The sequence below is a fragment of the Pseudorca crassidens genome, chromosome 15, assembly GCF_039906515.1.
Source record: "Pseudorca crassidens isolate mPseCra1 chromosome 15, mPseCra1.hap1, whole genome shotgun sequence".
NCBI classification, from domain to species: domain Eukaryota; kingdom Metazoa; phylum Chordata; class Mammalia; order Artiodactyla; family Delphinidae; genus Pseudorca; species Pseudorca crassidens.
This window is the reverse complement of record NC_090310.1, coordinates 65,828,828-65,841,444: the sequence shown is the minus strand read 5'-3', so window position 1 is coordinate 65,841,444 and position 12,617 is coordinate 65,828,828. Positions and strand designations below refer to the sequence as shown.

At 51.2% G+C, this 12,617-nt stretch overlaps 1 protein-coding gene across 1 annotated transcript in view; it reads left to right on the top strand.

Annotated features, from left to right (window-relative positions):
- The window catches only part of LOC137208058 (fer-1-like protein 4), a 48,726-nt gene extending 36,112 nt beyond the window's left edge, over positions 1 to 12,614 (top strand). The window contains 12 exon segments of the mRNA XM_067708507.1: positions 5,457 to 5,584; positions 5,771 to 5,965; positions 6,362 to 6,511; positions 7,097 to 7,225; positions 7,740 to 7,844; positions 9,028 to 9,126; positions 9,364 to 9,441; positions 9,443 to 9,601; positions 10,157 to 10,376; positions 10,378 to 10,416; positions 10,504 to 10,601; positions 10,708 to 12,614. Coding sequence (XP_067564608.1) covers positions 5,457 to 5,584; positions 5,771 to 5,965; positions 6,362 to 6,511; positions 7,097 to 7,225; positions 7,740 to 7,844; positions 9,028 to 9,126; positions 9,364 to 9,441; positions 9,443 to 9,601; positions 10,157 to 10,376; positions 10,378 to 10,416; positions 10,504 to 10,601; positions 10,708 to 10,897 — 1,590 coding nt within the window. The 3' untranslated portion in view covers positions 10,898 to 12,614.
- Positions 12,615 to 12,617: the final 3 nt, after the last annotated feature.

Here is a 12,617-nt window from a genome sequence, read left to right as displayed (position 1 = left end):
TTGCTTGTCTGTAAAGGTTTTAATTTCTCCATCAAATCTGAATGAGATCCTTGCTGGGTAGAGTAATCTTGGTTGCAGGTTTTTCTCTTTCATCACTTTCAATATGTCCTGCCACTCCCTTCTGGCTTGCAGAGTTTCTGCTGAAAGATCAGCTGTTAACCTTATGGGGATTCCCTTGTGTGTTATTTGTTGTTTTTCCCTTGCTGCTTTTAATATGTTTTCTTTGTATTTAATTTTTGACAGTTTGATTAATATGTGTCTTGGCGTATTTCTCCTTGGATTTATCCTGTATGGGACTCTCTGTGCTTCCTGGACTTGATTAACTATTTCCTTTCCCATATTAGGGAAGTTTTCAACTATAATCTCTTCAAATATTTTCTCAGTCCCTTTCTTTTTCTCTTCTTCTGGAACCCCTATAATTTGAATGTTTGTGTGTTTAATGTTGTCCCAGAGGTCTCTGAGACTGTTCTCAGTTCTTTTCATTCTTTTTTCTTTATTCTGCTCTGCATTAGTTATTTTCGCCATTTTATCTTCCAGGTCACTTATCCGTTCTTCTGCCTCAGTTATTCTATTGATCCCATCTAGAGTATTTTTCATTTCATTTATTGTGTTGTTCATCATTGTTTGTTTCATCTTTAGTTCTTCTAGGTCCTTGTTAAATGTTTCTTGCATTTTGTCTATTCTATTTCCAAGATTTTGGATCATCTTTACTATCATTATTCTGAATTCTTTTTCAGGTAGACTGCCTATTTCCTCTTCATTTGTTAGGTCTGGTGGGTTTTTATCTTGCTCCTTCATCTGCTGTGTGTTTTTCTGTCTTTTCATTTTGCTTATCTTACTGTGTTTGGGGTCTCCTTTTTGCAGGCTGCAGGTTTGTAGTTCCTGTTGTTTTTGGTGTCTGTCCCCAGTGGCTAAGGTTGGTTCAGTGGGTTGTGTAGGCTTCCTGGTGGAGGGGACTAGTGCCTGTGTTCTGGTGGATGAGGCTGGATCTTGTCTTTCTGGTGGGCAGGTCCACGTCTGGTGGTGTGTTTTGGGGTGTCTGTTGACTTATTATGATTTTGGGCAGCCTCTCTGCTAATGGGTGGTGTTGTGTTCCTGTCTTGCTAATTGTTTGGCATAGGATGTCCAGCACTGTAGCTTGCTGGTCGTTGAGTGAAGCTGGGTGCTGGTGTTGAGATGGAGATCTCTGGGATCTTTTCGCCGTTTGATATTATGTGCAGCTGGGAGGTCTCTTGTGGACCAGTGTCCTGAAGTTGGCTCTCCCACCTCAGAGGCACAGCACTAACTCCTGGCTGCAGCACCAAGAGCCTTTCATCCACACAGCTCAGAAGAAAATGGAGAAAAAGTAGAAAGAAAGAATTACTAGAAGTAGAAAGAAAGAAAGAAAGGAGGGAGGGAGGGAGGGAGCAAGGAAGGAAGGAGGGAAGGAAGGAAAAAAAGAAAGAAAGAAGATAAAGTAAAATAAAATAAAGTAAGATAAAATATAATAAAGTTATTAAAATAAAAAAATAATTATTAAGAGAAAAAAAACCCAAAAAACAAAAATACGGATGGATAGAACCCTGGAACAAATGGTGGAAGCAAAGCTATACAGACAAAATCTCACACAGAAGCATACACATACACACAAAAAAAGGAAAAGGGGAAAGAATAATAAATCTTGCTCTCAAAGTCCACCTCCTTAATTTGGGATGATTCATTGTCTATTCATGTATTCCACAGATGCAGGGTACATCAGGTTGATTGTGGAGCTTTAATCCGCTGCTTCTGCGGCTGCTGGGAGAGATTTCCCTTTCTCTTCTTTGTTCTCACAGCTCCCAGGGGCTCAGTTTTGGATTTGGCCCCGCCTATGCGTGTAGGACGCCGGAAGGCGTCTGTTCTTTGCTTAGACAGGACGTGGTTAAAGGAGCCGCTGATTCGGAGGCTCTGGCTCACTCAGGCCGGGGGTAGGGAGGGTCACGGAGTGACCTGCAGCGGCAGAGGCCAGCGTGACGTTGCACCAGCCTGAGGCGCGCCGTGCGTTCTCCCGGGGTAGTTGTCCCTGGATCCCGGGACCCTGGCAGTGGCGGGCTGCAAGGCTCCCCGGAAGGGGTGTGTGGAATAGTGACCTGTGTCGCACACAGGCTTCTTGGTGGCGGCAGCAGCAGCCTTAGCGTCTCATGCCCGTCTCTGGGGTCCGCGCTTTTAGCCACGGCTCGCGCCCGTCTCTGGAGTTCCTTTAAGCGGCGCTCTTAATCCCCTCTCCTCGCGCACCAGGAAATAAAGAGGGAAGAAAAAGTCTCTTGCCTCTTCTGCAGGTCCAGACTTTTCCCCGGACTCCCTCCCGGCCAGCCGTGGCGCACTAACCCCCTGCAGCCTGTGTTCACGCTGCCAACCCCAGTCCTCTCCCTGCGCTCCGACCGAAGCCCCGCCCGCTCCGGCGGGGGAGCAGACAAGCCTCTCGGGCTGGTGAGTGCCGGTCGGCCCTGATCCTCTGCGCTGGAATCTCTCCGCTTTGCCCTCCGCACCCTTGTTGCTGTGCTCTACTCCGCGGCCCCGAAGCTCCCCCTCTCCGCCACCCGCAGTTTCCGCCCGCGAAGGGGCTTCCTAGTGTGTGGACACTTTTCATCCTTCACACCTCCCTCCCACTGGTGCAGGACCCGTCCCTATCCTTTTGTCTCTGTTTATTCTTTTTTCTTTTGCCCTGCCCAGGTACGTGGGGGGTTTCTTGCCTTTTGGGAGGTCTGAGGTCTTCTGCCAGCGTTCAGTAGGTTTTCTGTAGGAGTTGTTCCACGTGTAGATGTATTTCTGGTGTATCTATGGGGAGGAATGTGATCTCCGCGTCTTACTCTTCCGCCATCTTCCCGTAAGTAAATAAATTTATTTTTAAAAAACCTTTTAAATGCAATGCTGAGCTTCCAAGAAAGTAAGAGATTTTAGAGTGGAAAAAAAAAAAAAAAAAACAGAATAAAAGCAGGAACTGCTTTAAAACGTACCCAGGATTTTGTTCTTATCCATGTTTGGTGAAGCCAACAGATCAGGAGATGGTTGCCATTGAAAAGATAGTCTGTTGTTTCAGTTTTCTGTGTGTGGGGGGTGGTGGTGCATGCTGTACCCTGCAGGGCCACACGGGGAAGCACGAGGGCCAGTTCAGAGGCAGAAGGAGGAAGGGAAGTGTGAGGGCCAGAGCCTTTATTGTGGTTTCTGCAGTAAAGGCAGGACAAGGCAGTGTAAGCAGGCTTAGGATTGGCTAGTTTGAATAATTCCTGTGGGCTCTGGGGTACGGGGGCTGTCTCACTGTCTCTTGTTGTCTGGAACCTGGCCCTGAGGATGATTAGGGCAGAGGAATATTACTTCCTGGAGTATAAGAGCCAGATAGAGGAGGTGGTTGGACATTGTATGGGCTCTAGATTGGTTGGTTTGTATATGAAAGGTGCTCTGGCAGGTGTGTTGTTTGCTAACTCTAGGAATTAGTATCCCTGACAGGTGCAGTTTCTCCCGGGCCAGTATGGCTCCAGATACCACAGCATCAAGATTACAGAAAACAAGAAAATATAGTTAATAACAGGGACCTAGGGAAAAGGAATGCTAAAGCTGGCTTTCACCCCACACTTACTGCTGACCTGGGAAACCTCATCTTCCTCGTGGATGGTTGACAGGCAGTGAGGACAGAAGATGAAGTCCTGGGGCTACCTAGGGGAGGAGTTTGACTGAACGGCCTTATATAAAGTGGAGCCCCCAAAATTACACCCTCTGCATAAGGATGAACAAAAATAGGAACTTGAAAGGCAGAAGGAGACACCAAGGAAACTTGCCTGTCTTAAACTTGGCATTGGTTAGAGGGGAAAAAGTTTCCCCTAGCATCCATGACCACAAGCTGGCTCTAATACAGTTCAGGGCCTGAGTTCCCACCATCTGTGTGATCCCCAAAACCTCAAGTGGAGGATTTATTTTAAAGTGGCTGCAGGCTGGTAGTTTGCCTAGGAAACTGGCAGGAGTGAAAACAAACTCTCTCTGGCAGAGAACACCCACAACAGCCCCTCAGCATGAGTTAAACGAAACATGAATCATGATTAAAAAGTACTGAAATATAAAGAAAAAAGCCACCATGGGAGGGTGGGAGGGAGACGCAAGAGGGAGGAGATATGGGGATATATGTATATGTATAGCTGATTCACTTTGTTATAAACCAGAAATGAACACACCACTGTAAAGCAATTATACACCAATAAAGATGTTTAAAAAAAAAAAGTCACCATGAGTAAGAATTAGCAAAAATAACAACACATTCCAGACCCCCAAGGTCGTTGATATTGGAATGACTAGATAGAGAATGTAAAATAAGTATATATGAAACGTTTAAAGAAATAAAAGAATGAATTTAAAATGAGCAAGGAACAAGAGACTACTAAAAATAAACAGCAAGTTGAAAGGCCCAGTTAGAATGTTTAGAAATTAAAAGTGTAATGTTTTTAAATTTAAAACTCAATAATGGAGCAAAAAATTTGAACAGTCACTTCACAAAAGCAAATATATATATAAGGCCAATAAGCACATGCAAAGATGCTCAACGTGCTTCATCAGCAGGGAAATGCAAATTAAAACCACAATTAGCTACAATTTCACAAGCGCTAGATTGACGAAAATAAAAAGACTGACGATACCAGGTGTGAAAGATGTGGGGCAACTGGAACTCTCATACATGGCAGGTAGGAGTGTAAAAAGACTAAAAATATATTGCTGTGTATAAATTATACTTCAGTAATTTATGCATAAGTTATGAATTTACTTAATTACACAGTTATCAAAAACAGAAAAAGTAAGTTTTCTAAATATAGTTTAAACCATGCAATATAGTGCTATATATTGCTTAGGGACGTATGTATATGTAGTAAAAGTATTTTTCCTTTTTTTTTTCTGTGAGTGAGAAACCCCAAATAAAGGGTCTGGCTACTTCAGGGATGAAAAAGGAATTAAGTCAGGTCAGGGGGACTCAGGAGACTCAGGGGACATTTGTCGGTAGTGTTTAATTTATGAAACAGGGCACACACATGCTCATTGTATTATTTTTTAATACAATTAAAAAATTGTAATTATTTTTATTTAGTTAAAATATTCTTAATTTAAAAAGTAAAAAAAGGAATAAAATGTAAAATATGCTCATTGTAAAAAAATGAAGGTCAAACAATATGGAAAGTTACAAATTGAATAGTAAGATGTATAAGGGTATACATCTTTCCACATATTTTCTGTTTCATTATAGCTTTTGTTATACTTGTATGTCTTAAGTATTTCAATAATTAATTTGAAAGTAAGTAAAAGTCATCTTGTGCAACCTCTCAGCTAACTCCTTGAGGTGGAAGATCTCTCCCTGGTAACTTCCTGTTTACACTCAATCGGAGATTAGATCTGGCAAGAGCCACCTTGGGTTATGACAATGACATTTCTTTCATTTCCACCCCATACTGTCTCCCTAGGCTACCAACCTGGCTCCTGCGGACGCCAACGGCAAAGCACACCCCTATGTGGTGGTGAGCGCTGGCTGGGAGTGGCTGGACACCAAGGAGCACTACATCCTCAAGTAGCTGAACCCCATCTTTGGAGAGTGAGGCTGGGCCCTGGGCTTGGGAATGGAGAGCAACTTTGCCATCCCGCCCTGTGGCTCTCACTCAGGCAGCTGATGTGGTGTGGGGGAATGGACAGAAGCTGTTGAGTCCCCTCACACCCCTACCCCTCACAAGACCTCCTCCTAGGGTGTGGAGGTGTTCTCATCACGCTCTCTCCTGGCCAGGGCCCTAGAGCTCAGCATCTCTCTCCCTGCTGAGCCAGAGTTGACCGTGGCTGTGTTTGATCATGATCTCGTGGGTTCTGATGACCTCATCAGAGAGACCCATGTTGATCTGGAAAACCGATTCTATAGCCACCACAGGGCGAACTGTGGGCTGCCGTCCCAGTATGACGTGTGAGTCCAACAGGGCCCTCAGGAGTCATTCTAAGTCTGACCAAAGACATTCAAGTTCGCATCCCACCTGCCTGTCCAGATCCTTTGATTTCATAGAAGGGGACTCCCCTGCGACCAAGACATTATAGCTTAATGGTCAAGAAATGGGCTTGGGAGTTGGGATCCTGTAACTAATAAGTCACTTGGCTTTCCTGAGCTTCAGTTTCCTCATCTGAAAGACGGGTAATATCAGTATCTCCTTCACAGGAGCACCTGCCATGCATATTTGATTTTCACCGTTACCGTAAGCGAGGGCTAACCTGTCCCGCAGAGGAGTTACAAACCTGGATCCCAAGTCCTCAAGGGCACCCATCCCTGCCCCTGTGCCCAAGTACGTTCATATCCTGGATCCAACTGAGGCACATTCCTTTTCTGCCGCAGGGATGGCTACAGTGCCTGGCGTGACGCATTTCGGCCTTCGCAGATCCTGGCGGTGCTGTGCCTACCCTATGGCCTCCCCCCACCTGAATACCGAGCCGGGGCTGTCAAGGTGGGCAGCAAACTCTTTCTGACACCGCCAGAGACCCTGCCCCCAGGTACCAGCCCCTCTCCGCTGCACAGTCCAGAGGGAGCAAGATGGAAGAACAAGGTACAGGGGGACCCTGGTGCCCAGCCTAGTGTGCCCCACAAAGAGCCCGCCTCCCTCTGCAAGCAGAGGAGCTGAGTTTTGGCTGAGTAAGGATGATAGTGGAGAGAAAGTGGTCTTTGTTGGTGAGTGTGAGATCTCCAGGGAGCCCTAGCGAACCCCTCGGAGCCGTAGCTAACTGGGGACACAGGGGTCCCATACAACGTAAAATACGGATGCAGAATTTAGCTCATGCTTCATATATAGCCAGTGGTCTGTTCTCTAAGCAAGGTCTGCACAGAGGCCACAAAGCCTCCAACCCCACTGTCCCCCTGACTGCTGGCTTTTCACTGGCAAAAGTTGTTAGAGCTTTCTGTGCATTGTGGACTTGCCCTCCCAGCCCGTGGGTTTGTCCGATGCAGCAGCTGCCTCAGCCTAGAGCGTCTACTGAGGGCAGGGGGAGGAAGGGAGGAGAGTCGGGAACTGTGCGGAACCCAAGCTCACACACCTCTTGTTGCAGGTAGTGGGGACTCCGAGGTGGCAAGTGAGGTCCCTGAGGAGCCCCAGGCATTGCTGGTGCTGCGGCGCTGGCAGGAGACGCCTGGGCTTGGGATCCAGCTGGTACCTGAGCACGTAGAAACACGGCCCCTCTACCATCGCCGCAGCTCAGGGCTGCTGCCGTTGAAGGAGGGCTCAGCACCCAACCCCAGAACCCCAGGACTCCCACCTGGTCCTGGACCTGGGCCCCCAGGACGCCCTTTCTCCAAGACCTCCACCTGGGCACTGGCACTTTGGACTTCGGCTCCTGATCCTGGTGCCCAGCATCCCCACTCCAGTCTTGGACTTCCATCCTGGACCCCATACCCACACCCTGGACTCTGGTTCTGAAGGATCCCCACCCCTGGGCCACCAAGGCTCAGACCTGGCACTCCCAACCTGACCTCTACCCCAGATTCCTAGGATCTGGACCTGGGAGCAGTAGATCTTACTTTTGATCTCAGCCTTCCACTTCTGGGGCCTCATCTCTGAACCCTCAGGCTAACGTCAACCCTGGAATTCCCAGTTCAGACTCCACCTTCATCCTCATACCCCAGGATCTGCCCTCTTGACCCCAGCTCTTCTCTCCACCTGGGGTAAGGCACAACCTCTGGCCACAGGGCCGTTAGGGGGGTGGGACCCAGCAAGACCCTTTAGCCTCTTCCTGTGCCCCCAGGGATCCCTTCATGTGTGGATTGACATCTTCCCCGGAGATGTGCCTGCCCCACCTCCAGTTGACATCAAGCGTCGGCAGCCAATCAGGTAAGAGAGTCCTGGTCCATCCTCCCATGGGGTGGGCACATCTTGGACAGCCCACATCTTGGACAAGGGCTCTCTGAAAACCTGTGCAAGGGCCCCCATGAAGCAGGCAGAGCTGATCCAGGCTTCAGATAGGTGAGCCATTAAATTCCCTTTTTTTTTTCCATAAGCCATTGTGAATTGGGTGTCTGTTACTTGCAACTAAAACAGTCCAAATACCAGTTAACCCCCTTTTGACCTGAGCTACTCTGAGTGGAGGGTGTGTGCACTTCAGATGTCAGCAATCTGTCACTTTCTACCTCTGGGCTCTGCTTTCCTTGGTGTCACTCTCATGGAGACTTATGCAGTCTGGGGTCCAAGTGGCTTTTAACAGTGGAGGCTTACATCTTACCAACCGGACCACTTGAGCAGGGAAAAAAAACACGTCTTTCCCAGTTAGAGCAAAAGTCTCGAGCTGACTCTCATTGGACCAGCTTGGGTCAAATGCTGATTCCTGAACCAACCTTTGTGATCAGGGAGCTGTAATGCATTGACTGGCCAGTCCTGGGTAATGTCGTAGGTGATATACCAACCTCTGGAGCCAGAGAGGCGTTGGTCCGCCCCGCCAGGATAACACAGACTGACAGTAGTCGGGGTGGAGTGGGAGCACCAACAGAAAATCAGAGTGCTGTCAACAAGAGAGGGGAAATTGATACAGGGCAAAAGAAAACAATAGATATCCAGGAAACCTCATGACAGACAAGGACAGGGCTATTTGGGGTAGGATCAAGAATGTCACAGCCCTTCCTTCTGTCCCCCAGGGGCTGCGTGCTGTCATCCCCACTTGGTGTCTCTCTGCAGACTGTCTCTCTCTGCTTGCACAGCACTTTGGCTTGTGGTGGCTCCAGCTCTGCATCTGATGCTTTTTGAGTCAACCTTTCAGGGTCTTGATTCCAAATTTATGGGCGGGAGAAGCCCATTGGCCCAGCTTGGGTCAGCAGACCATTCCTGGTGCCATCCGGGGGGGTGGGGGTGGTCCGTGATACCTGGGGCTGTCCCTTCAAGGGACCACAGACATCCTGATCACCCGGCTGGGCACACATCAGGTGCTCAATGCATGTCAGTGGCCCTGGCCCACGTCCTTCCTGCAGCCCCTCCCAGGACCCCTCTCGAGAGTCTGAAAACCCTCCCCCAATACATCCCTCAGCTATGAGCTCAGAGTCATCATCTGGAACACGGAGGATGTAGTTCTGGATGATGCAAACCCACTCACTGGAGAGATGTCGAGTGACATCTACGTGAAAAGGTAGGCCTACAGGCCGAGCGGGCACATGGCTGTGCACTGAGGTGCGATTTCAAACAGGGGCTTGGGCCCTGGGCTGAGCCAGAGCTCTGGCCCCTAAGCCCTCGATGGCGCCCGGAGCTGGGTGGAGGGACCAGTCTGGTGGTAAGTGGAGGGGCAGGCTAGGTGAGGAGCCGGTTTCTGGGCTCCGTCCAGCACGGATGCCCATCCCCTCCGCCTGCACCTTTCCCCTGGCTCCAGCTGGGCGAAGGGGCTGGAGCAAGACAAGCAGGAGACAGACGTTCACTTCAACTCTCTGACAGGGGAGGGAACTTCAACGGCGCTTCGTGTTCCGCTTTGACTACCTGCCCACCGAGCGAGAGGTGAGCGTCCGTTGCTGGCCTGGACCCTTTGCCCTGGAGGAAGCTGAGTTCCGGCAGCCATCTGTGCTGGTCCTGCAGGTCTGGGACTATGACTGCATCTCCGCCAACGAACGACTTCCTTGCTACTGCTTAGCTGCCCTCCTACCTCAACCCCTGGCCCCGATTTCTGCCCTCATTGCCCTGTCCCCTCTCTCCTGGGTTCCCTACTCTAACCCAATCCTCAATCCTGGATTTCAGACTCTAGGTCTGCTTTCTGGCCTAATTACTGAACTTATTCAGCTCTGAGCACCATAACCTCCATTTCCACCCAAATCTCCCACTCAATCCTCTAATTTGACCTGAGCTCGGGTTACACTGGACTCGACTCCATGGCCTTTAGTCCCTGCTTTGGCGGTCTGGTCCCATCCTTGGGCCCTGTATCATCAGGGTCTGACAACCTGCTGACATTTGGGCTGTGGTGTGTGGTCCATAGCTGTGGCCTGACTGCCACATTCTAACTTTGGATGCCCCGATTTACAATCCCGCTGTGCTGCCCTTCCCCCAAGATGCTCTCAGCCATCTTGTCACTTCCTACCTCTGGGCTCGGCTTTCCTTGGTGTCACTCTCAGGGAGGGGAGGTTGGTTCAGATAGACCTTGAGCTCCTGCCTAACCCAGAGAGCTCTGGACCTGCAGGATCCTTGGAGCTGCAGCTACCGGACATGGTGCGAGGGGCCTGGGGCCCCGAGCTCTGCTCCGTGTGGCTGGTCCGGGACAGGGCCGGGCCAAGGCGTAATCTCTTTTGCTGCCGCCGCTTGCGGGGCTGGTGGCCTGTAGTGAAGCTGCGGGTGCCGGAGGCTCAGGCTGGCAAGAAGAAGAGGAAGAAGAGGAAGAAGGGCCGGCCAGAAGACTTAAGAGTTCTTGGACTCAGGAGGCAACGTCTACATCCTCACGGTGGGTGCGGCCAGGGCAGGAACCGGGCCAGGCAGGGGCCAGGCCTGAGCCGGCCTAAGAACTTGGCTTCCGTCACCCCTTTTCCAGGGGAAGGTGGAGGCTGAGTTTGAGCTGCTGACTGTGGAGGAGGCTGAGAAACGTCCAGTGGGAAAGAGGCGCAAGGAGCCAGAGCCCTCGGAGAAGCCCAAGGGTGCGGGCGGTGCGGTGCAGGAGGCGGGGCCAGAGCCTGGGGGAGGGGGGAGGGGGCAGCCGGGGGGCTTCCTCATCCTTCCGACACCACCTGCTTCCCCGCAGCTGCCCCGAAACCTCCTTCAACTGGTTTGTGAACCCGCTGAAGACCTCCGTCTTCTTCGTCTGGCGCCGGTGCTGGCGCATCCTGCTGCTGCTGGCGGCGCTGATCACTGTCTTCCTCCTCCTCGTCTCCTACACCAGGCCTGGCCTGATCAACCAGGTTACCGTCCGCCCCCTCCACCGCCCCTGACTGACCTTGGACACTCATCCCGTAATGCCAGCTCCTCAACTCCTGCCCCTGGTGTCCTTCCCACCAACAGGAACCATCATGGCGTTCCCTGCTTTCTCTGTGTAAACCTTACGAGGTATCCACCCTGTCCCCTGAACACATGCTGCATATAATAAATGACACTAGGGGCAGAGAACAGATGTGTCCTTCGGTGGCCTCGGGCGCATGAATGCACAGGATGGGAGGCTGCCCACGTGGCCCTGCTGCCGGGAAGGACAGGGCCCCGCGGCGGGTCACAGCCGAGGAGCCCTGGCCACCGAGGTGTCAGGCCCTCGAGCAGCCCACCTGCTGCGCCTGCTCATGCCAGCGGCTGGGTCCCTCTCACCCCACCTGCCGTGGCTTCTGCTGCTCCATTGCAGCTAAGCCCTTTATGTGCTCCGTGAACCTGTACCGACCCTGAGAGAAGGCAGATCACTTAGGACACTTGACTGCAAGTGACAGAAATCCTAACCCAAGCTGGCTTAAGCAAAAAGGGAATTTATTGGCTTACACAGCTGTAATTCCCAGGAATTGGTTGGCTTCAGGTGCTGTTTGTCTCAGGGTTCAAACAGTGTCACTAGGACTGGTTCTCTGCCTGAGCTTGGCGCTGCAGTCCTCAGGGGAAGCTCATTTGCAGACAGGGTCTCTCCTCGGAAGTGCAGGACGGCTGCAGCAACCCCACGTCTCCCCATACGCATGTCCGGAAGGAAAGAAAGCTTTCCTAGGCCTGACAGATGCTAGCTTGCTCTGGGTCACTGGGGTGTGGGTGTGGGATGGGATATGCTGATTGGGGCCCTCCCCTGGGGCTTAGGGTGGGAGATCAGCCCTCTTCCCAAATCACACAAGCAGACAGTGGGCGGGGAGGTTCCCAGAGGAAACCCAGGATACCTTAACAAGGGGGAATGGTTCCCGGGTGACCAAAAAAACAAGGCTCACTACAGCTGACAATATCACCCGCAATTCATAAATGAGACAAGGGCCCACCAATAACACGTCCAAGGTCACAGCTCGTAAGTGGCCCCATCAGAGCTGGGTCTCATGTCCGGCTGCCTCCAGAAGTTTTGCTGTCATTGCCCTACTCTGCTTTCTGTCCTCCGCTTCTCCCCTCACTACTCTTACACTGAAACTCCCTGAGAAATGACTGGCTGAACTGACCAGCTACTAATGTCCCTGGTTGCCTGGGCTGTGCAGTGGTGAGGTCTCAGGGCCGGTTCCCCACACATCTTAAGGGCTGTAATGGGAAGGCCTGACTAGGTCCAGAGCCAGAGTCTGATACTAGCCCTGCTTCAGAATGGCCACTGCTACCTTCCCTCCCTGTTTTTCAGTTCTGTGTCCACCCAGGAAATTGCAAAGGACCTGGCTGTACCCTTCTGGGCACCAGGAGCCAGCAGGCACTTGGCACATCGCAGGGTCAGTGAGCAGGAGGGGATCAGGTGACTGAGCCCAGGGTGGCAGGGAGGGGCCCCAGCTTAAGCCACCACTGAGGTGGCAACCCCCAGCCTGCAGCCAGGGCCTATTACCAGTGGGGTCGGAAACTCACAAGGCTGGGGGCCAGGATGACTCCAGGAAGCTCATCCTGGACAGGTCCATCTAAGCCCTGGGGCTGAACCCAAAAGGCCTGAAGGCCACGGTGGGAGGGACTGATGATGGGGCTGTGGAGTGAACATCAGTCTGGTTTGAATCAAGTCCTATTAAGCAGGGA